The sequence below is a fragment of the Lonchura striata genome, chromosome 1, assembly GCF_046129695.1.
Source record: "Lonchura striata isolate bLonStr1 chromosome 1, bLonStr1.mat, whole genome shotgun sequence".
Classification (NCBI taxonomy): domain Eukaryota; kingdom Metazoa; phylum Chordata; class Aves; order Passeriformes; family Estrildidae; genus Lonchura; species Lonchura striata.
This window is the reverse complement of record NC_134603.1, coordinates 107,713,274-107,736,598: the sequence shown is the minus strand read 5'-3', so window position 1 is coordinate 107,736,598 and position 23,325 is coordinate 107,713,274. Positions and strand designations below refer to the sequence as shown.

Genomic DNA, 23,325 nt, shown 5'->3' with positions numbered 1-23,325 from the left:
AGCTAAGAAAGCCTTGAAGACCAAATCACAAGCTTGCCAGAAAATTGGTAACAGCTGAGAGACTTGCAATAACCATTGAAAAATGGTTCAATGAAGAGGAAAAATCAAGGTTCATAGGCACCAAACATATTCCCACTGTAATCTGTTGAAGTCACAAAACAGGTAACTCTGGCGCTTAGTTTTTACTGGTGGAGTATAAAAATGGCAGTATTTTACCATATCCTTTGCTCTTTTAAAAACCTAATAGGAATCTCAGACAATTAGTGCCAGAAAGGGGAATGTAGTTCTTTAACTGGAGAGAAATTATTCTGGGTGCAAAACAAATTGGAGCTTATTTTCTCTCATCTTGTACCTACTGCAGTCTATGCTACTTGCTCCCCCAATAGGCAGCACCTGATTAGGAGTTTTATGCACATGTTATTTCCACACAAGATGTATAGTCATGGGAAACCTTGGGCTCAAGAACCTGAATTACAACCATCACTCTTGGAGCCTTTGAGCTGCAGTACCTACAGAGAGCACACAGGATCTGGGACACCACAGGGCACCACAGAAACAAAAAGCCAGGCAACAGCCAGAGCTTGGCAGAGCTCTGGAGTCAGTCTGGTAAATGGTGATAGCAAAAATGTAAACTAAAAATGCTGTTAAATGAGTGTATATTTACATCCATCTCTAACCAGCTCCACACCCTTTAATGGTGGCATTTCTGGATTTGAACGCTATTGGCTGTCACAGAATCACAGAATCACAGGATCACACAATATTATGAGCTGCAAGAATCTCACAAGGATGATGGAGTTCAACTCCTGGCCCTGCACAGGACATCCCCAAGAGTCACCAACCACCCTCTGGGTGAAGATTCTTTTCCTAATAGCCAACCTTAATCTTTCCTGACACAACTTCAGGCCATTCCCTCGGGTCCTGACACTGGTCACCATAGATCAGTGTCTGTCCCTCCTCCTCACAAGGAAGTTGTAGACTGCAATGAGTTCTCTCCTCATCACTGACTGAATTCCTGAGGACAAAATCTGGAGTTGTCCATCAGGCTGGAAGGCAGAAGGACAAAAAGGGACTCCAGAGTAAGAACTTTGCCTTTAAGCATACACATACCTCCAACAAGAGAAAACCAAGGATAAATTGGAGAACCTACCCTAGTAGGATATTACATGTATTTCATGGGATGAAGTGAGGGTTTACACTCAACTGCTTGTAAAGAACTTTTAAAAGCAAATTTCAATTCTTACATATAATTACGAGTGGAGTGCTAATATTGTGTAGAACAAAACCATGACGAAATGTGATACATACAACCCTCTGTCAGTTCAAGGCACACAGCAAGCCAGATTTTGGTTTCCTTACCACAAGCTAAGCTGGGCAAATCTCTTAAAAGTTAAAAGGCTCTGGATGGATTTTCATTTTGAGATTAAAACATTCTGCCCATCAACTTCAGTGGCTTAGTTGTGATTTATATTAAAGCAGTTAAAAAAGCCAATCTGATCTTCCAAACATCTTCCACACTCAAATTCAAATGTTTCATTGCTGTCATGTGCTGAAGGACACTGAAATCTCATCCTATGGACTCTCCTTCTTATTCCTGTCAGAATCTGTGTTATTGATGATTCCCAGATTGTAAAAAGTCTCTGTCTTTCTGCCCGGTTGCCAAAGAAGAAGTCATCATTTGTCTGTGCTGTTTTCAAGGTTGTTTATTCTTGCTTATCTCTAACATGTTCTGCTGCCCTGCCACAGGTCTGTCCTGCAGGGCAGCATGTGGGGCTCTGCCCTCAGTGGGGTGTCACAAACATTATATACCAGAAACTATGTGTGCTATATTTACAATAATGTGCCAAAATTTGTCACCTACGTTGAACAGTGTGTCCCCAGCCTAAACGAATAGAAAAATGCCAACACCGCAGTGAAACATGGAGGGCAAGAAGGAGGAAAAGGACAAGACACACCCAATTTCCTCCATCTTGTCCCCTTTGGACCCCTAATCTAGAATCCTAAAATTTTACTTTTGCACCCGTGCCACACTTAATTATTACTTGTATCAAACACTCAGAGCTTGTAACTCATCCTGTAAGATTGAAAACTCTTTTCCATGGACAGAGATCAGAGACAGTGTCTCTCGGGGCTCTGTACAGGGGTGTTCCTGACCCCCTTCCAGGGTCCCAGACCTTCCAGGGCAGCCAGAGGGAAGCCCTGGATTCCCACAATTCCCTATAGACACTCAATAGTGTAGACTACTACAGCTTATAAACTATAGCAGCACCAACTTGGCAAGCTAATGCAGATCATGTTTTGCCTTTTTAAAAACTCAAAGCAGATTAAGGGTTTGTAATTCACTTCCATTCAGCTGAATTACAGTTCCATCATAGGAGGTGAATGCTTATCTGGATGCTCATTTGCACTGAAGGTTCATCTCTTGGTGCAAGCAGGATGAAACCACTTGCAGGGCTTGATCCTTGAAAATAAAAGAGAAAAGCACAGGATGAAATCCTGTATCCTTCTCTGAGTTCAAGGGGATGTTTGGTCTTCAGCAGACTCAGGCACTAATTTATTACTCTTCTCTATCACACCCTTTTTTGGTCTGTACCAATACTTCTCTATTGGACTCTGCTGTACAGTTAACAAAAAGGACAGGAATTCACATGTAAATATTTTTCATTTTTCTACTGAAAATCACCTCAGTTTCCACCTGCACTTACCTTTGGATGAAAACTATGCAGATAGTCCCATCAGGCTGAGAAAAACACACAAAACTATTCTTTTACAGAAGCGAATACTAAACTCATCAATCATCAGTATTTCATACAAGACTGGCCCCACCTCAACAGGGACCACAGGCTGTTTCAACAGAAAGACTAAAAACTGGTAGGAAGAAAAAAATATTTTTATTCTCAGTTTCACACAGTGGAATTTAATTTAGCTTTCAAGAAAGATCAACACTGCTTTCAGAATTATTTAAGCAATGTTTACAAGACCATTAATTGTGCTTTGTTACACACCTTATTTCAGCTATTTAGATGTACCTTAATATCTTTCAGGTGCACTGGAATTCATTATCACTTTATTCAACATCACATAAAAAGATATATATAAATAATACAATTCATAGCTCGGAAAGAGGAACTGTTATGTCTTTCACAGATCATAATCTTACAAAAGTTCTTGAGAATTTAGCTGTACTGCTACAACTTAGTAGAACAGCACCAAAATGAGGAACCTTAGTGTTATCCTAGGAAACAGAAATACTCTGTTTTGTTGTGTTTGTGTAAGGGAAAGAAAGCTCAAGGGGGAAACTTATGTGCACCAGTTCTGCACAGTGAAAAGCCATGCTCACAGAAGAGTCAGTGCAGCACGGAAGTGACCTTTCAGGAGTGGGTCTTGGGACAAAAGGTGCAGCTTAAAGAAGCACCTTTGAGGTATATCTAACTGGAACTACAGGTGATCAAAAATAATAATAAGGAGCAATGGTGAGTCTTCAGTTCTGTAAAATACTTCATGGTGGTTTCATTCATCAGGATTCCTTCTTTTCCTCCACTTCTAGCAGATCATCAAGGAATTCCACAACTTCACCCTAGAAATTATTAAATTTCATAGAAATAAATTAACCCCCAAAATCAGTGGGAAATTTCTGCTATTTTAATAAAAAAATAAACTGTAATAATATGTGTGCAAATATTTTTTAACACCCTCCATGCAGACACTAGTGCAACAAATCTATAAAATGCAGGTAAATGGCCCATACTGGCATAGCACAAGACTTGCAGCGACACAGACCTTAAAAGGAGAAAATGTTATACACTTCACAGTAAATTCTCTCATACTTTTACAGGTACTTGAATAGACAATGAAATCCTCAAACTTAGAGAGGAAAAAATGTTTAAAGCACCTGTTAAATTAGGAAGTTGTTAGAATGCCTAAAACATTAAAAAAAAATTAGAAAGCTTCAAAATTCGAAGCCAAAGTGTTTTGTAGAGCCATAACTTTGACTTTGTATGTCTACTCTAACCGTTTACATCCCCTGTCACACCCTTCAACACACACCTTCTCAATTTTCAACCACAGATCTTCACAAGCCATGCTTCAATGAAGCAAAAATGTGAAGAACCAGAGATACTAGAATGTTTTCCATACTGGAAACAAATACACTGAGTTTAGATTCAGACCAGAAAACTTACAAGCTCCACTCTGCTAACACAGGGCACCAACACAATGTAGCAATCCAATTTTATTTAAACTACTCCTTAAGAAGTTCTATGTCCTATACCTTAGTAAAATGTCCTCCTGCATTCCAGCCCGAGTACTCTGGGATGATACAGCCCCACTGGCTGGAACTTACTGTCTTGTCAACTGAACTACAGTAACTGAGCTAAAAGCTTCTGTGATCACTTCTAGCACAAGGTAACACCTTCAAGAGGTGAAAAGCAGGTTGTCAACAGCACCTATGCAGCAGCATCGCCTACTACTCAAAACTGCCTGTAACAGCCCATCTGCTGGCACCTCCAGAAACACCAGTATTTTCTGGTTTGCTTTCCATGCACAGTTCAGAAACACTGCCTGAGAGGGGAGACCCTGTGGGAATACCTGTGCCCATCCTCACTTTTTGATACAACTTAAAGTAGAGAGCTACAGATGCTCAATGCCACACTTCCAACCTTTTACTCTAGTAACTACAGTGTTCTGATATACTCTTAAATTAACTCTGTTTTCTTTCAACCTTCCTGTCCCTTCTTTCTTGACAGAAAACTACTGTCCGAAAAGGTCTTAAGATATAATTTAGGTTTTTTCCAAAATAAATTGTCATTTTCTGCTGGAAAACCTGATCAGCTTGTACTCAATTCTCATATTTAAATTAATGAGAACTTATACCAGTTATGTTGAAAGCAAGTCATCCTTGTTTGGATGCTCATTTCCCTTCTTTACTTCACCACCCATTCCAAGTCTGTGAACTGTATTGGGCTTCTGAGTCTGCTCAATTGATGCTTACAATCCCAATTACATTTTTAGGACATTTTTGTCTAAATAAGCATTCCTTCAAAAGACAGCATCTTCTAGACACATTCTGAGAGTCAAAATTTTACGAATTTTTGTTCTGGTGAGAAAAGGGCATTAAAACTCTGTCAATGAAAACAAGAGGAAATAGAGAGTTTTTTTCTATTTGGAATACAATAATGGTATTATGGATATTGTGATTAAAAAGTATTAACATCACACTTTCAGGAAGTATGACTAGTCAGGAGACAAATAACAAAACTAAGCAAACAAAAATAAAAGCAGGAGGAAAGCCGGCTGAAATAGCTGCTGTTCTTATTCTCTGCTTCACAGTTCAATCTGAAAAGACCACCGAGATTTTGAAACTATGAAGTGATTTTAGCAAGTCCTGAAGGATGGCAATTTGTTGTGCTTTGAATTAAATCAAAAGATTGAATTACCCAACATATTATTGTCACACTCATCACTAAGACAGAAGACACACAACATACAGACAAAATTCAAGGTTTTTATTTCTGGTATGTTTTCAAAACCAGAAACATGTAAGAAATGAAAAAGGATATTTAAATGTAACAATATTAGGAAAAAAACTCCTAAACAACCTGAAATCTGAAATTTCTAGTGTCTGAAACTGAGATCTAAAGGAAAACTTTGCAGAAGCTATTGTGGTCTAATTAGATGAACCAAGGAATAAGAGAGGTTGAAATATGGCAAAAATATAAAAACAGTTGCTGAAACAATATACATAAAATATGCTGCAATACAACTGAGTAATTGCCTGGATGTTGGTTATTTTGGAAAAGGCAAAATCTCCAGATTAAAGACAAAACCCCAGTTAAAATATTTTTGCCTGTGCCTTCACAATCAAAATGTGAAACATTTGCAAGTTGTCGCTAGAGAGGTTGGCAGCCCAATGGAAAGGTGATAACTCTGCCTCAGAGGAGGTGATCATATTGTCACACAGGCAGCTGTGACCAGGCCAGCACTGTCCTTGTCCCATTAGCACTCACTTCACACTGCACCAGACATCTAGCATGGCTGAACTCAGTGCATACTCCACAGGTGTTCATTCCAGGCAAAGAAGCCTTCTGTCTGCTGATATCCAGTAACTTCGTGCTGATCTATGCCTGCAGACCTGGAGTCTGAAATGAACCTTTGATACGATTTACTCCCTCAGTGAGACAGAGTCCCTCCTCTCACCTGTGTGCTCTTTAGCTCCTCCCTACCTTTACAGGAAGAACATCCAATTTGCCATGCAAAGTCGGCTGCAAACCCGTAATTCTTTCCACTGCCAGCTACCCGAGGGCACAACAGCCACCAGCTCCAAGGCAGGGAACACAAACACACCGCTCCAGCCCAGGGCTGATGTAAACCATGGTGAGCAGCCCATGGCCCAAAGGCGACGCGGACGCCTGGCTGCTAGGTAGGAGATCAGGAGGGAAAGTCTGGCTAGCTCGGGAAGAGAAGGGTTTGCTGCCAGACCAGTACAGGAGTGATGGTCAGGCAGCCAACAAGTGGGAAGTACACACAGGTAGGCTGCTTGGTCAGCTGCAGGGAAGCATGTCCTCCCTGCCCAGCCCTTGGTCCACAGTCGTGTCCTCCAGGTTGGCCAGGTACGGGTTGAGCAGCTCTGTGGCACCCCACAACCTCCCACCCTCTGCTTCCAACCTCTTCCCTCTCCCAGTCCAGGAATGGTCAGTGGAGAGTGGGACTGGCAGACCAAGGATGTATGGGAAAAGATGGAACAGGTATAGCCTGAAATATGAGAGGTGTGATATCAAGCAGAAAAAGAGGAATGTTTCCAGACTGGTGTGAGTGGCCTGAGGAATCAGAGAAGCTGATCTGTCCAACTGGAACCCTTAATTATCTGTTAGATATGCAAAGTGAACACTCCTGGTGTAGATTAACAATTAAATAGAGGCATAGACAGAAAGAACAAACTGTGTGCCACAGTAATTAATTCAAGAAGGTTTTACCAAGGGCATGTGAGTAGGTGGATTATAATAAAAAATAATCTTAAAATAGAGTTTTTGGTCACTTCTGAATAAGGTAACTCAGGCTAGTGAGACTGGGTCACCAGCATATGAGAAGCAAGAGCACTGGAAAAAAAAAAAAAAAAAGACCTAAAAAGGAGAAGATTGGATTGCAAAACTCCTCACTTAGTACCTCAGTGTACTGAGTGTCCAAGACCGTGATATACATTGGGCCAGGCCCTTCCTTATGCAACGTTAAATGTCACATTCACATTCACAAAACACAGCTTTTTTAGAGAAACAACTGTACTTTGGAGACTCCTAGACAACTGTTAAAATAAAATACCAAAGAGGAATAGCTACAAGAACCTGGCACTGTTATGGCACACTTGAGGCTGATGGTCCAGCACCAACTTTCTTTCAACAGCATCATTTAAAAACAGTAGCCAGCAGCAGTTGCACTGCCCGCTGACAGAGTCAGACACTTTGCCACTGCTTGCAATGATTGCCTTCTGCAAATGCAAGCATTAATCATTCATGGGTCCTTGCCTCCACCTATAATCTGTTCTGCCCTTTCTCACTGTAGACAGGAAAAGCTATGGGACACAATTAGCTTTCTTTTAAGAGCTCATACTTTCCAATGCAGATCTGTTGATGGCCTCTCCTATAGGGATTCTGTATGTACTGTAGTAGGATAGCTCATTCTTCAGGGAAGCAACAGAGAAGATAATAAAAGACAGTGTTCTAGAATGAATTAAGATCCACAAAAAATTATTATTCTGGACATGCTTTTATGTGTGATTACCAGTGAATGAATATGAAACAGCTTCTATTCTAACTTATCCAACAAACAGCCTTAAGAGACAACACACAGAGCATGAAGAATTGGCTGTATCTTTGTTTCCTTATAATCTATGACCTAGGAGAAAAATATTTAGTTCACAAAGTGTCCCTCAGTTCTCCTTCAGAGCAAAAACTCAAATTTTGCTGAAGTTCAAAGACCTCAATGATTGGAAACTTGTTCAACAGTGAAAGCAACAGATTTGATTCCCTCATGTACTGGGTGTAGTGGTCAGGTTGTGGTAGTGAGAAGAGAGGCCTCTAGGTGAGGAGCTAGCAGCCCTGTAATTAATTACAGTCCTGTAACTGCCCTAGTAAGTAATGGGAGTAGGCACAATGATCAGGCTATGACAACCAGCAGATTATTTCAAGAACAAATAATCACCTTGCAAGAGTGAAGGCTAAGGTTTGATATGGATGACTGTGGAGAACATTTGCTTCATGGACCTGAGAGAGCCTGCACATACACACCACAAAGCCCACTGGCCAGTAATGTTTTGGAGAGGGAAAACATTATTTCAGGGTAACAGTAAGGCATGTGTCAATGAGTGGCTCAGCCTGAAAGGTTTATTCAGCCCTCAACCAAGAGAAAGTTTCCTGATCTAAACTTCAGTTAAAATCTGAGACTTAACTGTAACCACCTCAAAGATCTGCCAGAACTTCCATAAGCAGTACAGTCCAGACTGGACATTCTTCACATTCTAGCTGGGGAAAAAATATAAAAATTCCTCAATTTTTTGTGCAGAAAAATTATTTTACCCTTAACTTATTTCTTTTTCAGCTACGTAGTCCACAGTGTGCCCAACTGCCCCATGCTTATAGGGCTTTTTTTTATTCTTCAGTATTAAGAGAGCTTAGCTATTTTTTACATTAATATTAACTACTTTCTCAAATATTTTTCTACTTCATATCAATGATATATTCTGATATATTCTTTAACTGTTTTTTCCCATATATTATGGGAGACTACAGTACACTGCAGTTATTACAGTAGTATTTTACAGTAAACCAGTAAATGTGCTTTCCTTTTAACTTATTTATAAGACCTATAAAACCTGAGTCAACTCAGTTTCATAGGGACTTCAACATTGCTCCAATTGCACTGAAAGCAGAAGCCTTCCAGCAGCCTTGTTTCTGAGCTCTGCTTGTCCTCTCTGGCCTGCTTTATGCTGCATGCAGAAGTGTAAGAGAATCTGGGCAGTAGCAGTTCCTCCTAATGCCAGTACCTGCAGTCTGGGGCCATCCTGGCATTTAAGCCCAACCATGCTGGCAGCTTCCCTTGCATGATGGCTTACATACATCAGCAGAAGCAAGAGGAGAAAGCAGAAAGACCCAGCCATATGAGAAGAATCTCCACTAGAAAATGTTGATGGGAAAAAAAAAAACAACCACCTCATCTTATTTTTCTTTAAAAAAGTGTGTGTTGAACAGGGACGATAACACTGCCCATTAGCTGGCAAATCTCTCTGGAACAGCTGCCACCAGCTCTTAGGGCAGCAGTGCTGTTGGAGCTGTGCTGGTCTGAGGTCACAGGCAGGGCAGGGTTTACAGGTCTGCACTTACCACTTGCTGTTAACAAGCACACTTGTGTAAATCATTTGAACATATGCAAGGAGTGAGTTAATAAAGCTCAAAGTATGTTACTAGCAATTCCCAAGCAGAAAAATAGGCTGAACTCAGATTACTATTTGCTATCAGTACTCCACTGGGGCCCTTGTGTTTTGATGCTATTCCTTATGTCCTCTTTCCACCAGTCACATTAGTTCACTACTTATTCTTCTTTGCATTACATGGATGTGATGAAACAGAGCATTTTCATTTCAGCCACTACACAAATGGAACACACACTATATACAAATAAATATAAAGATGTCCAAAAAAAGTAAGTCTAAGCCACCAACAGCTTTTCACCTACTGATTAAGTACTGAAAGAAAAATCATATTGTGGGCTCATCCCCGCCAAATACTTGTGGTTCTTATGTAATTTAGAACAGCTAAGTAGCTATCTGTCCCCCAAAAAAATTCCATAAGGACATTGATTTTATGGGCCAAAAATATGTCTCATTCAATTAGTGTGGTGTTGGAGTTACATCTACTCTAGCTGAGTGCCTGGCTCTTAACAGCATTTCAGTTTGCCACTTAAATCTGTGCAGTACCAGGAGCTGTATCCATGATAGCCTTGATGCATTACACATCTGAACAGAAATCAAGAAGCTTGTCTATCCATGGCCAACCAAGAAGACAACACTGTAATGTTCTTTTAACTTCCCTGTGGAAAGCTGCAAGGATATTTAAGAATAATTACTTTTTCGTAAATGTAATTTGTAGCTAGCTGGCGCTAATATTCTGTCACCTCTACAGTGTTAAATGTTTGAATTAGAAGTTTTTCATTTCCTTGTGGAAAAACATTAATAGAGTAACACAAGCAGGACAGTATTTCTTATAGTAACATATGCAAAAATCATTACTGCCTGTTCCAGCCTCTGCAATTACTGCTATGTATTCCTGTAGAAGCCAAATGTTTTCCCTTGCTTTGCTAAGGGGATTTAGAAAGATACATGGATGATTTGGGATACAGGAGCACTGGGAAGTTTGGCTAAAATGAGATTCTCCACTTGAAAATAATGACACTCACATAGGAAGTGATCCTCTTGCCACATCAATCCTTTCACTTCCATCAAGGGAAAAAGAATTATTTTTTTCCTGCAGATTATTCTGTGGGCTATCTTACTGGCCCACAAGAAACTTCACAAACAGAAAACGTGGACCATAGAAACGCACAGAAAGTATGGCCTATGGCCCAAAGAGCACATGGTTTAAATAAACAGAGTGCACTTAGAAGAGAGCTTGCCTCTATCCTTAACAATTTTTAATAAAGTTTTCATGTAATGCCTTATCTGGGGTTTTCATCAGTTTTCAACATTCCTATCGAACAAACTTTTCTATCCGTGCCAGGAGAAATATTGAACAAAATAAAAATTCCACTTATACTACCAGGTCCTGCCCATACAGCAGAAACTGCAAGGTAGTGGCTTTACCTTTGTGCTATTCCTGCTGTGTCTGCACTCCCTGGAAGTCTCCTGCAGACAAAGACAAGTTCTGGTAGCCAGGGATTTATGAGTTCACTACCAAAAGCCAGAGGCAAGCCAGAGGCATGGACAGCCTCCATCCCCCACAGGTTTTTGGGCCATAGGAAGGGAGGGCACAGAAGCCCTTCAGCATTTCCCCTGAGAAGAAGAATGGTAACTTTCCTAAACAGAGAGTGTGAGGTAGGGATATCTGCAACATAAGCAGGCCCAGTAATTTTGGTTGTTTAATCCAAACATATAATCCAGTGTAATGTGACTTCCTTGTCACTGCACCACCCTCCTGCAGTCTGCAAAGTCATTTGTAATTGCCCTGGTGAAAGGGGCTACAGGAATGAACACCAGCAACTGAATGCTTGTTTATTCTACACATGGTGATGGAGGCTGAAGATTGTCCTATAACCCCTTCTTCTACCAACATATGGGGAAAACCCTCAAAAAGGATTTCTTCACACCCTCCTTAAATATTCATCCCTGTGTTTTGAAGCACAGATAGGACAGAAAGGAAAAAGTACAAATTAAATTGATGCCTAACGTAAGAAAACATCATGGACAAAGCACAAACCAACAAGGGAATATAAAAAGTGCTCAAGTATGTCACACCTTGATGAAAATCCATACAGACTAGTCCTCATCTATGCTTAACCTTAAAGCAAGCTTATTAAGCTGTCTTTCAAGGGGGCTTTATCACAATGGAAAGCCTTCCTGTAGTCTGGTAATCTTGCAATGGAATTTTACATAGAGTTGTTTTCAGATCACAAGAATACTGAAGACAGCACAGGCATTACTTCTCTGCTGTAAAATATTCTCTCTCCCTATGTGTTGTACAACAAAATTTGCAAAGGTGTTTTCATTTTTTAACATAAACCATCTTCATCTTTTCTAGCTAGAAAAGACTTCTGCAGTGCTTTTTACAGATACCCTTGCCTCTTGTCATAACTGAGCACAACTCTTTCTTTGTCAATGCCAGCAACATTTCATCATTTGAAGATTTTTCTAAACCTCTAAATGAAAGGACCCAAAATCAAAGCAAAAGGCAATCCAAAACCTCTCATAAATTATACTTTAATTTCAGCTGCGGAAGGAAATGCCCTTTCAGCAATTAAACTACTTTTCTTGCACCAAAATAAAAAAAAATCCCTCTTACATATTTTCCAGTGTAAATAGTAGTCATTATATGTTATTTGACCATGAATTCCAACCATCTAAAAAGCATTAATGGGTGACCAAAATGCCACTGAGCAGAAGAAAATAACAGATAACAAGATTTCCTTTGGACAAAAACTACAATTTAGGTGGTTACTTTTGGACAAAACCATAAGGACATTTAAGTCTAATTTAAATAACACTTCAGAAAAAAAATCCACACCCCCTCCTGGCCCCTGCAAAACACCAAACCCAGAAAAACATTTGGTTTAAATATATATGCACCATTTCTCTGCCCCCTGGTGTTACGACTCGAAAACTGGGTTTCCTTCCTTTTCTGTGGGCTCAGTGCATTATGCATTTACCTTTGTGTTAATTCTGTCCATGTTTTTTAAATGGTACATGATGTTCTTTGGGTTTGTTCTTATATTCCACTTACCAAACAAAAATTTATTATAAATTGGTCGTGGTTAAAAGAAGGTTTTTCCATATTAGTGAAATCCTGGAATTACAGCTATATATCATCTTCACTTGAAACGTGACTGATGCTTTTTTTACCCTGATTTAATTTCTAGAAAACTCACCTCATCATCATCCATCAGATGTTCCTTTGCGAATTCATACAGTTCCAGCTGGAGTGTGGTAATGTTGTGGTATCGAACTGCCTCCTATCAAAAAAACCCCAAATTTCTGTTACTTTAGAAGACAGGTGAGTGTCATCACATGCCTCCTGAAACTATCCCAGTGAAGTCACACCCAGACCTAGTAAAGGCAAATCCCAGGCAGGGGTCACAGTGTTTGAGAAGGGAACAGCAAAACAGCAAACAGAGTATTCCAAACTCCTCTGTGGATCTTCCTAAGCACAGGCTTCCTCACTGCAAGAACAAAGCACTCTCCTCCTTCTCATGTTTCAAAGCACTGGCGAGCCTGAGAATAGGGAATGAGACTGCCAGGGCTGGGCAGCAGCCTGTGCCTGCATTCCAGTGGGCTTTGGACAGGAGAAAGCCTCTGTCTCCCTGTGCTGGCTATGGCAGCAGGCAGTTCTGGGAAAGAGACAACTGAGCTGTTTGGCATGATAATGATTCACCAGCCCAGCCTGGGCTAGGGAAACTCTGCAAGGTCACTCACCTGTCCCTCCTCACTGCCCTGCTGGGTGCCCGGACAGCACAGGGTAGCTCAGTCTCATACTCTCACATTTGTGAGTACCAGCTGCCATCTACTTTGATTATTCTATTTAACTCATGTTGGGGAAGAAAACTCCCCAAAGGAGACTCCCAGTTTCACAAGAACATCTAAAGGTTAGTGCCAGAGCCAAATGTTGCTGTCACCCCATTATCATTTCTTGAAAATAAACCAGAGGTATTATTGTTTTCAAGGCAAGTGATTAGGACAGCAAGCAACTTCTGTTTCTAGCTACACAGATCAAAGTACAAGGAAACACAGCTCTGTGTATTTAATATTTTGTATTTTAAAATCAAATTATCTGTAGTCCCCGGCTCCAGAAGTTATCAATGAAACATTCAGAGTGCACGTGTAGGGCCCTTGTTCTGACCTCTCTGCACTCATATGCCAAATATGTCTGCAGTTTCCAGTTTCATACTGTTGCTACCCCTCACTCCCACCACCACCAAACATTGTCTCAAATATGCTTATAAAGCACCATTCTGCTCCAAAGCATGTGACAAAGGAGCAGTCCCCTCCCCAGTGAGCTCAGACTTGCTGCTGCTGCTTGAAAGAACCAAATGCATTTTTGCTGTTTTTTGTCTCAGTTGGCCCTGCAGGGCAGGCCTGGGTTCCCACTGTGCCAATAAAGTGTATGGTCTAAGAGGCATGACTAGAAGGCACTAAATTTAATTTGTAGAACGAGTATTGCTAATGACAAACTAGTTGTACAGCCCATATGACACGCTTAAGCAGTCAGTTAGTGTCACAATTTAGCTGCATGATTTAAATCCTGGTAACAAGAAACACCGGAAAATCAAATTTGATATCACAGTGCAGGTTGTAAAATTTCCCTGAACATGGAAATTTAAGAACAGCATGAAAACCCATTTTTAAAATAGTTTTCCAAAGCCAGATGACAACTGCTACTGGATGGACTGGTGTCTTCTTTACAGCAAGCATTTTAATTTAAATAATTAGATGCAATACAGTCCTGGGCCTTTTTCCATCCTCATCCACCCAACTGTGTTCTAAATGGAGTAAGTGGAAAGTCAGTTTAGCTGGAGTTACCATATTCAGACACATTCCAATGCCCACAGAACCTGAAATAACAAGCGAGTGGGCAACTATCTGTTGGCAAATAATGATTCACAAAAGCCTGAATGTCACTCAGAGATTTCATCATCAGAGATTTCAGGGGCCAGCTGCTTTATTTATAAAGGTACATTAAGATCTAAGTATGCCTAAGCATCAGAGAAGTACCAGCATGAGTTTGCTTCTCATCATATATGTTAACATAACATATTTCAACAAAAAGGGAAGAATTATAATGACATTCGCTGCTGTTTACATTACACACTCCATCTCTGTGTACAACTTTCTATATGATTTTAATAAAACAGGATATGTTAAACTCCAGAAGAAGAAAATATCTCACATCTTCCCACTGAGTTTCAGAGAAATATTTGAATGTGTCTAGAAGGCATTTTACGTAATTCACCTACCGATCTGGGCTGAAAATCTTCCTCTTTAAGTCCCCATTTGTCTTTGTGGTACCGGTAATAGACCATGTTCTGCTTCATTACTTCATCTTTCTCGTCAAACAGAAGGTAACTGGCAGCACAAGAAGCTGCATTCTTCATGTCATTCACTAATTAATAAACACCAAAAAGTCCAGGTAAGGTAAATGAACAAATTCCTGCTATTATCTAAGCTCTGGAAAACTCAAATGGAAACACAGCCCATACTCTACCTTCTCACCAGTTGCACAGAGGAAAAAAAATTGCTCCCCCAAAACTATATGCTATTTTTGTTTTGAAACACATAAGGCCACAATTCAAATATCATCATAATCATCAACCTCTAATGGTTTCTTATGAAAATCCTAACCAAACGTTCCTCCCAGGTATCCCAGTATCAGCCCACAGCTTGGTGATGCGCACTGGAGCACTTATTTAAAAAACAAACAAAAATATATTAAACCCCTCCCTACTTCTCTGTGCTAGGATTGATAAAGAGGGAAGAGTCGAGTTGTAAAGTGTGTAGTCAAACAACACAAGCAAGAGTCATTAATGGCTTGATGCTACATGGCTGATGTGTCTTCCCTTTGATATTGGAGCCTGCAGGCACAGCTCTACAGGCTACATGTGTTCTTTACACTGCAAGCAGCTCATCAAGAAAACACAACTTTCACTGATAAATTTACCTATCAAATATGTCATCACTGAGTACCGAAGACTACAATTTCTGTTAAGTGGTCCCCTCTTTCTTCAAAATCCATTTAGCCCCATTCTAACAGGGTGATAAGAATCACTAGGAAAAAGCAAATATTATGAAATACTCTGTACGCTTGTCTGTGGAAAAAATTCTGTCCCATGTCTGTTAACTGCAGTGATAACAGGGTGCAAAAAACACCAGGAAACTTAGATTTTCTGTCCCAGAAGAGTTTAAAATGCAGATTCTGGAGGCCACTACTTACATTCTAAAGCATAAAATTAGAGGGAAATATTATGAATGGAATCTGTCCCACATCATCCAACATCAGTGTTATTTAAGCACAAAAAATTACTACTTACATTTATAATACGCAAACTGCAAGTAATGGTACATGGTGGCCACAAATTTTTCAACGACAAAGCCTCCTATAATGGGTGTCAGATTGCTCTCACACTGCACTTTGCAGGCAAGGACTTCAACATAATGATCTGGAAGGAAGAAAACAGCAACAGAGGATATGGGTAGCACAGAGTGAACTGTTATAATCACTCCCATTAGTCACACATTAAAATTTGGCCTTATAATGCTCTCCTGGCTCCTGTGCATCTGGATCTTGCTGCTTGGAAGTACTGCAAATCTATAACATCTGAAGCATGAAGGTACTAGGCCCTTCTGTAAAAATCTGTGTGGCTGACTTTTAAGGCATCAGAGCTGGAATTCCAGAGAACTGAGCACTTAGGTTTCACTGACACCTACAGGCAGCATCTGGTTGTTGAGTTTTATAGAGTATTACACAGTACTGCATTATGTCCTAGCTGTAAACTTCACAGTGCTTTCTTTCCTTTTCTAAATTTTGCAAACCTTAGCTATTTCATTACATTATTGCACAAATAAGGTCCCCATGCTGTTGAGTACAACTGTGTCACACACAGATACAGCACGTGATTGCAAAATAGACCTCCAGGGATGGCTGCATTATGGGCCTAGACTTTGGATGTTTTAAGGGAGAAGAAAGAGGAGAATATGCTGCTCACCACAGAAAAACTTTCAGCCAAGAACATGTAAGTTCACAAGCTTACCCAGTTTAAAAATTGATATATATAATGCAATATAGGACTACAGCTAATTTTATCTTCAAGAAAAATACATTTCAAGATAACCTTCCAGCAAAAAGTTTCAAGCATTTTCTAGATATATCACATTCATCAACAGCATGGAAAATAAGTATTTTAAAGTCTTAGTTTCCCTGTTAGCCACATTTGGCAGGTGAAAGCAAGTTAGCTAAGCTCGTGCAGCAAGCTTCTGACTAAGACAAATGAACACTTTTCATCCCTGACAACTCCTAACATGAAGAACACTGAGATTAATTAAGTGTAACTGCTGAAACTAAAAATAACTGGCCAAATGAAATTCCCATACCCATCTTTTATAAGAGCAGTGGAATCTGGACACAGTAGTGTTCAATTCCAGCCAGCAGTTAAAGCCAGAGATGTGAGTCCCTCAGTGAAGTGATCCCATGCAATGAGGACAGCTGGCTTCCTAACACAACTCACTGCTCAGTGATAAATCCATACCTAGTGTAAGACCCAAATACTTCTGGTTAACACCTACTGCTACATCTGCTTCCTGCAGACCCCTGAAGGCAGAATATCTCTCCCTGGAACATGAGCATGATTCAGCCCAGGCAGTGCAAATTAATTTGAGTGTTCTTATCTCAAGAGTGAAATAGTTGAAATGCATGAACATGGCCATTGGTGACATCATGCTGTAATTCCTGCCTTTCCTCCCCATCACTACTGCTGGGAATTGTCCTTCCCTTTCAAGGAGGAAGAGGGAGGGTGACAGTAAGTGTCAACCACAACTGAGCATAGACACTATTCTTCAAAGTGGCTTGGGGATTATCCTGATGTCAGAGCTCTGACCCTCTAAGGAAGAAAGTCTGTGTTTCTTGCTTTACTTCCTGTGACTTGTGCTTCACTCTGTATCTGCTATCCTAGACACCTGCATGTTTTGCCCAAGAGGAAGTCAAGCCTTGAGTAATAGCCTGCAATAGCCATTCCATGTCAGCTGTACTGGTCGATACCAGCTGCACACCATGAAAAACTGAAGTTGCACATGTATAAACATACCTCACAAAAGCTTCCCCTCACCAAGACATACTATGGCTTTAGGACAAAAAGTTTGAATGCTTTTCCTTAGGGCAACTTAAAACATAAAAAGTGCAAGAGAATTTCTAAGTTAATGGAGAAAACTTGCAGATGTTCTCCACAAAAATACTGCCAACAACACTGAGCTGTCAGAGCATTGGAGAAATTATTTGTTTCTTTCACTGCCAAACAGCATAGAAAATGTGCAAGTGCCATTTTGACAACAATCAAAAAAGTTGATGTCCCTTTTCCTTTGCAAAGCAATGGTGTTCTGTTGTTTTTTTTTTTTTTTTCAATACACACAAAATATAGACGTTACCTACTAGTAAAACTTGAATGTAGGAAAGATTAAAAATAGCCAATATAACTTTGTCACACTTAGGAGGAAAGAGATGCAGTTCACCAGACCTACACACACAACACAAAGCTGATTTCAAAGGCAGCCTAACTAACCACTGAGCCTCAAAGGTGGCCAAACTGATACTGAAATGATGGTCAAACGATCTGGCTGGATGACCACCGCTACCTAAATGGAGCAGTTGTTATTTACACATCTATGTTAATCTGACACAGAACTTCCATGCTAATGTAAGATCTCTGTGTCTGATTTCCTGATAGACCTAATTTATGTTACTGACAAGAGCAAAAAAGTAAACCAGAATTCAAACAGTGCCAAGTGAATCTAAAAAACTCCTATCGGTCTAAATGAGGAACAGGACTTGGGTAACCAATCCTGTGAATAAACTGAAATGCACTTTGGGGACATGTTTCCTTCATGTTTCATAACCACCCACCTGCAATGGAAAGATAGAAGTCTTTAAAATCTGTGATCTCTCGGGAGCCCTCACAGGCTGCTATGCAGTCATCATAGGCTTTGAAGAAATCAGGAAGAGCCAGTTCCATGTCCGAGATGGATGTCCGCCAATTGTCGCCATTGTACGCTCTCACAGCCCTGACAAAGAGATTCTGAAAAATTGGCAGGAATGAATCAGCAGTAACTGACCCATGAGAAGTGTTGTGTAAACTCAAATACAGTAAGTGATGTCTCCACATTTCTGTATGAGCTGCTCTCCAGATGATGTGAGAACAAATACAGGAGACTAATGGATTTTAAGAGGTATTTCCTAGAGAGCAGAGTATGTAATTCCATTTCCAATCAAAAGAAAAGCCTGCTGGAGAGAAGCAACAGTGTGAGCCTGAAACACAGGCTGTGACAGAGATTTTCAATGGAATCTTAAAGCCAAATGTCTGAGCTATTTTCAGCTGTGCCACTACAGCACTCATGAATTTGGATAACTAGGCACCTGCTTAGCTCCTGGAGGGTAGCAGCTTACAGGTACACCACTCTCTGATTTGCTGTGACTCATTTATGGAACAATGAAGTGCAGGAGAGGTGAGAATTACTGAATGCATCAAGAAGGCAGAACAAAGATGACTGAGATGACAAAAAACAGGGAAATTAATAACTGAGAACACATAAGCAAATGGGATTTTACTCAATAGGAGGAGTAATGGAACAGTTCCAAAAGAGCAGACTCTTCTGAATAAAAAGCATACCTCATAAGGTTTTGTCTCCAAGTCTTTAATATGCTCCTCAGCATCAGGTATGCTTTTATAGTAGGCCATGTTTCTTTGCATCATTTCATCATCTGGATGCTTCAGAAGAAATGTATGAGCTGCTGCAATAGCTTTTGGAAGATTATTAGCCTAAACAGGGACAGGGAAAAGAAGGTATTAAAAAAAAAAAGATTAACTGGAGAAAAAATTAAACCAAAAGAAAACAGTTCAAAGGTTCCCGGTTGTCTCAATGATTTTTCCTGCATTCTCTATATTCACAAATTTACTTCCACTGAGACCATAGTCTCAGCAGATACAATGCTACAAAACTGACATAATTCCTCTCAGTTTTACTCCTAGCTGCAACACTGTGAATCATTTCCTTTAACTTTAGAAGTCTATCATTGTTACAGATAGCATAGATGATTGTTGTAAATCTAAAATATTAGGTTTTATCACTTGACCCTTCCCTGTTCATAGAGCTGACAAGGCAAAATACCAGGGCTCCTGGGAGGGATTAATCTCACAGTAAGTACTGATGCTAACCTAGCCTAGGGACAGTAGTCAGTAGTCTTCACTGTTTGTGTTTATGTCACTTACTTGCCTAGCAGCACAGAGGACAGAGGACATTATTACAATAATATATCTTCCTTGGTGGCATTGCAAAGTTAGAACATACTGCAGAGACTTGGTCAAAAAATGTATCCTAAAGCAACTTTCTGTGCCCATTTTTAAACTAACTTTAATCCCTGTTAGATATACTTTGTGAAGTGTGCATTTCTCATTTACAACTGCATGTACCAAACACATATGTACTTCTGTGTGCATGCCATTTATGATTTCTTAAAATTTTATATCTATACACACACACATGCATATTTTCATAAATTATATAGTATATATATGCATATATTTAGGAAGAATGAAGAGAAAGCAAGTCTGAGGTATTTGTGAACTGTTAAAACCTTTTCTCTAGGCTGTTCAGTGTATTGATGTACAGGTGATACAGAGCTACACCTCACACATGAAATAGTTTCTGGCAGTACATGTTTGAAACCACTAGCAAGAATCGCAGTGTGCACACACACCCTTCTGCTTGCACCCACAAAAGGTGCCCATTGATTTTGGAAAGGAACCTGAGAGATGGCTGCACAGGAGCAAAACTTCAACACATCCACTGCTGCTGTGCTGCTAGGAGTGTCCCAGCCCAGGAGCTCTGCCAGCTGCCCTTCCTGGCTGTCCCAAAACTACGTGTTTCCAGTCTACCCCCACCGTGCTAAATGCAAAGGGAAAAATCCCAGCTGCACTTTCGTCAAATGCCTGGTTTCTTCTGTGCTGCAGCTGTAAACCTGCTTCTTTGGTAGGCTGGTAAGTCTCATTTTTACTTAGGTCCATGATTCACTCTTGGTTTCAATTTTCACCTCTTAGAAAAAAAAATTTTTAAAAAGGCTTTGTAGAAACACACTCCTAAATGAACTCAGTAGCTCTGAGAAAGCTCCCTCCAGAGGAGCAAGCAGCAGTGCAGGAACAGCTACTCCCAGAATCTTACAACGTGGCAAATTTCTCTGCGGAGCCCACCTGAATACATACATGGTTACTCTAAAAAATTACATAAAGCATTTCCCTCCAGCTTCTTCCTCTACTATAAATGCTGTTGGGAGGGTGGAGGGGTGGGTGAAAGGACATTCCTTTCACAGAAACCACCAGCCAGGAAAAAGTCCTTTGGGTGCAACAGTTTGTAGTTCTAGAAGGCCTATTTAGAACTCCCCGGGAGAGATAAGGGCTCAGAACTGGACTGCAAATCCAGTATGAGACACAGTATCAACAACAGACACAAAAGGCAAAACCACCAAACCATGCTGCTCAAACTTAATGCAAATGTAATTGAAAAAATAGTTAAAAGGGAGGGGAGGGATTCCTCCAATTTCCCTCTCACACCTGGCAGTTACTTGACTGTATTCAAAATGATAAGAAGATATTATATTTGGTGCTATCCGTACAGTGCAAACTTTGTACGTGCCACAAGGGGGGAATTAATAGTTAAGAAAAGGAAACATTTGCGGTGATGTCATATTGGTATCCATATATGGCTTTGAGAATTCGAGGAATTCCTGCTCTCTCAGTTAAAAAAAAAAAAAGGCAGAGGCTTTAATATATCAAGTTAAGTTCTTTTGTATGGTCTTAAGGAAAGCATTAGACACCAGTGTGGTACACTGCATGTGTATCCTGTTCTGTTTTTATGAGAACACATTTCCCTGCAAGTGTCTGGAAAAAACTGCTGAGGAAACAGCACTCTTAAAAACAGGGCAGCAACAGTTTAGATGATGTGTGTTTTCAAGAGGCAACCTCAAAATAATGGACAAGCAAACAACCCTATGTAATGTATACTGGGATACATTGGAAGGGAATCCCTAAAAGAGAAAACAATCTAACCAGAGCTCAGCTTGTTTCCTCCCCACAGAGAGGCCCTGTTTATTTCAAATGGAAATAATTGCAGTATCTGAGGGGATGGCAGGAGGGATGGACCTTGATATAGAGAACAGAAGGGGAAGATGAGAAGAGAGAAATAATCAATTAGACCCTGGACAGAAGAATGAAAAGCTAGAAAAATGGATGAAATCTGTTATGAGAGGAGCGTGTCCCCAGGCGTGGCTGACCCAAGAGCAAAAGGTAAATACCATTCCAGGGTTCGCACTATAGTGTCCCACTTCAGCAGCCAATTTTTGCTTTGTTCCTTCTTGCAGCTGTAATGAAACTGGAGTTTTCCAGGCATGAGACTATCTGCAAGTCACAGGCTGGGGGCTGCTGCACTTGAAAGAACTGGACCAGAAACGAGCAAGTGAAGAAGGTGGACACGCTGAAGGAGAAGAAGTAGTGGAGATCATTTGCAATAGCAGAGCTGTGACATGAAGAGTCTGAAAAAGGTTCCAGAGAAGGTTAGAAAGTAAGGCAGATGGAAAGATGAGAGGGGCAGGAATGACACAGCTACTGGACACAGAGGCAGTGTTCAGTGGCCAGATGTCTAGGAAGAACTGGAAGGGCTCACTCTAGGGCACGTGCTGGATGAGTTGTAAAAAACGGGCGAAGAGCGAGCTGGATGGTATGTGGGTAAGCAGGGGGAAAGACAAGGCACACACTAATCCCACTGTGGGTTACAGAAGTGGGAGGAAACAGCAGAAAGGTTTGTCAAGGAGAGAATTACAAAGTGTAGGGTTGGCAGCCTAGAGGGCAAGGATTGACCATGGGGCAGGGAAGAAATGAAGATGAGGCAGATGAGAACTGGTGTGGAGGAGGTGATGGGGAATGAGGTTGTGGCCCAGAGTAACCTGCTCCGAGGGCCAGGTGTGAGGTCGGCAGGCCAGGAGGTTTTTCTAGCATTGGGGGAACGAGGCATTTGGGGTCTGTCGAGGCTGTCCTGGGACACACCAAGCTGTCCGCCTCCACCGCGACACCGACAGGCGCGCTTGGCGTGCCTGGAGGGTGGCACCGCACCAGGCGCGACTTCGAGGAGAGCCTCCGACAGAGGCGGGGGGAGCAGAGGCAGGGCAGAGAGATGGGAGGAGAAAGGAGGAGGGATCAAGGAGAGGCTGGGGGTGGTGGTGGTGGCGGGGGGGGTCCTCACCTTGAAGTAGGCGAACTGCAGGTACTTGTAGGGCTCGCGGCGCTGGAACTCCTCGAGCAGCTCGCGGCCGGGCTGCGCCTGTCGGAAGGCGGGCAGCCCCTGCTTGCAGCGCCGCAGGCACTGCGCCCGCCGCAGCACCCCGGACAGGAGGCGCAGCTCCTCCAGCGCGGCGCCGGCGGGCGCGGCGGGCGCGGCGGGCGGCCGCCCGGCCGTGCTGCAGTTGCGGTGGCAGAACGCCTCGCTGTCGCGCAGCAGGCGGTACAGCCGCATGCTGACCTCCAGGTAGCTGACGCTCTCGGGCCAGTTCTCGGTGCTGTACTGGTCCAGCCCGTAGCGATAGGCCGACTCCAGCGGCATCAGCTCGTCCCGCGGGAAGCTGCGGAAGCTGTAGCGCTCGTACTGCGCCCCCGCCGCCGCCAGCAGCGCCGCCAGCGCCGCCACCCACATGGCTGCGCCACCGGCACGGCACGGCACGGCACGGCACGGCACGGCACGGCACGGCACCACGTCGCTGCCGCTGGCGGGCCGCAGGGCCGGAGAGGCGGCCCGGGGCCGGGAGGAGGGAAGGGAAGGGCGGGCAG

At 41.7% G+C, this 23,325-nt stretch overlaps 1 protein-coding gene across 1 annotated transcript; it reads right to left on the bottom strand.

The window, feature by feature from the left end:
* Positions 1-2,869: 2,869 nt before the first annotated feature.
* CRTAP (cartilage associated protein) lies at positions 2,870-23,319 on the bottom strand. The gene is made up of 7 exons (XM_021546262.3): positions 22,745-23,319; positions 19,123-19,272; positions 18,360-18,531; positions 15,778-15,906; positions 14,707-14,852; positions 12,625-12,708; positions 2,870-3,577 (listed from the first exon to the last, which is right to left on the bottom strand). Exons 1-7 carry the CDS (start codon positions 23,189-23,191, stop codon positions 3,518-3,520), a joined length of 1,188 nt encoding a protein of 395 aa, XP_021401937.2. The 5' UTR covers positions 23,192-23,319; the 3' UTR covers positions 2,870-3,517.
* Between the last annotated feature and the right edge of the window lie 6 nt (positions 23,320-23,325).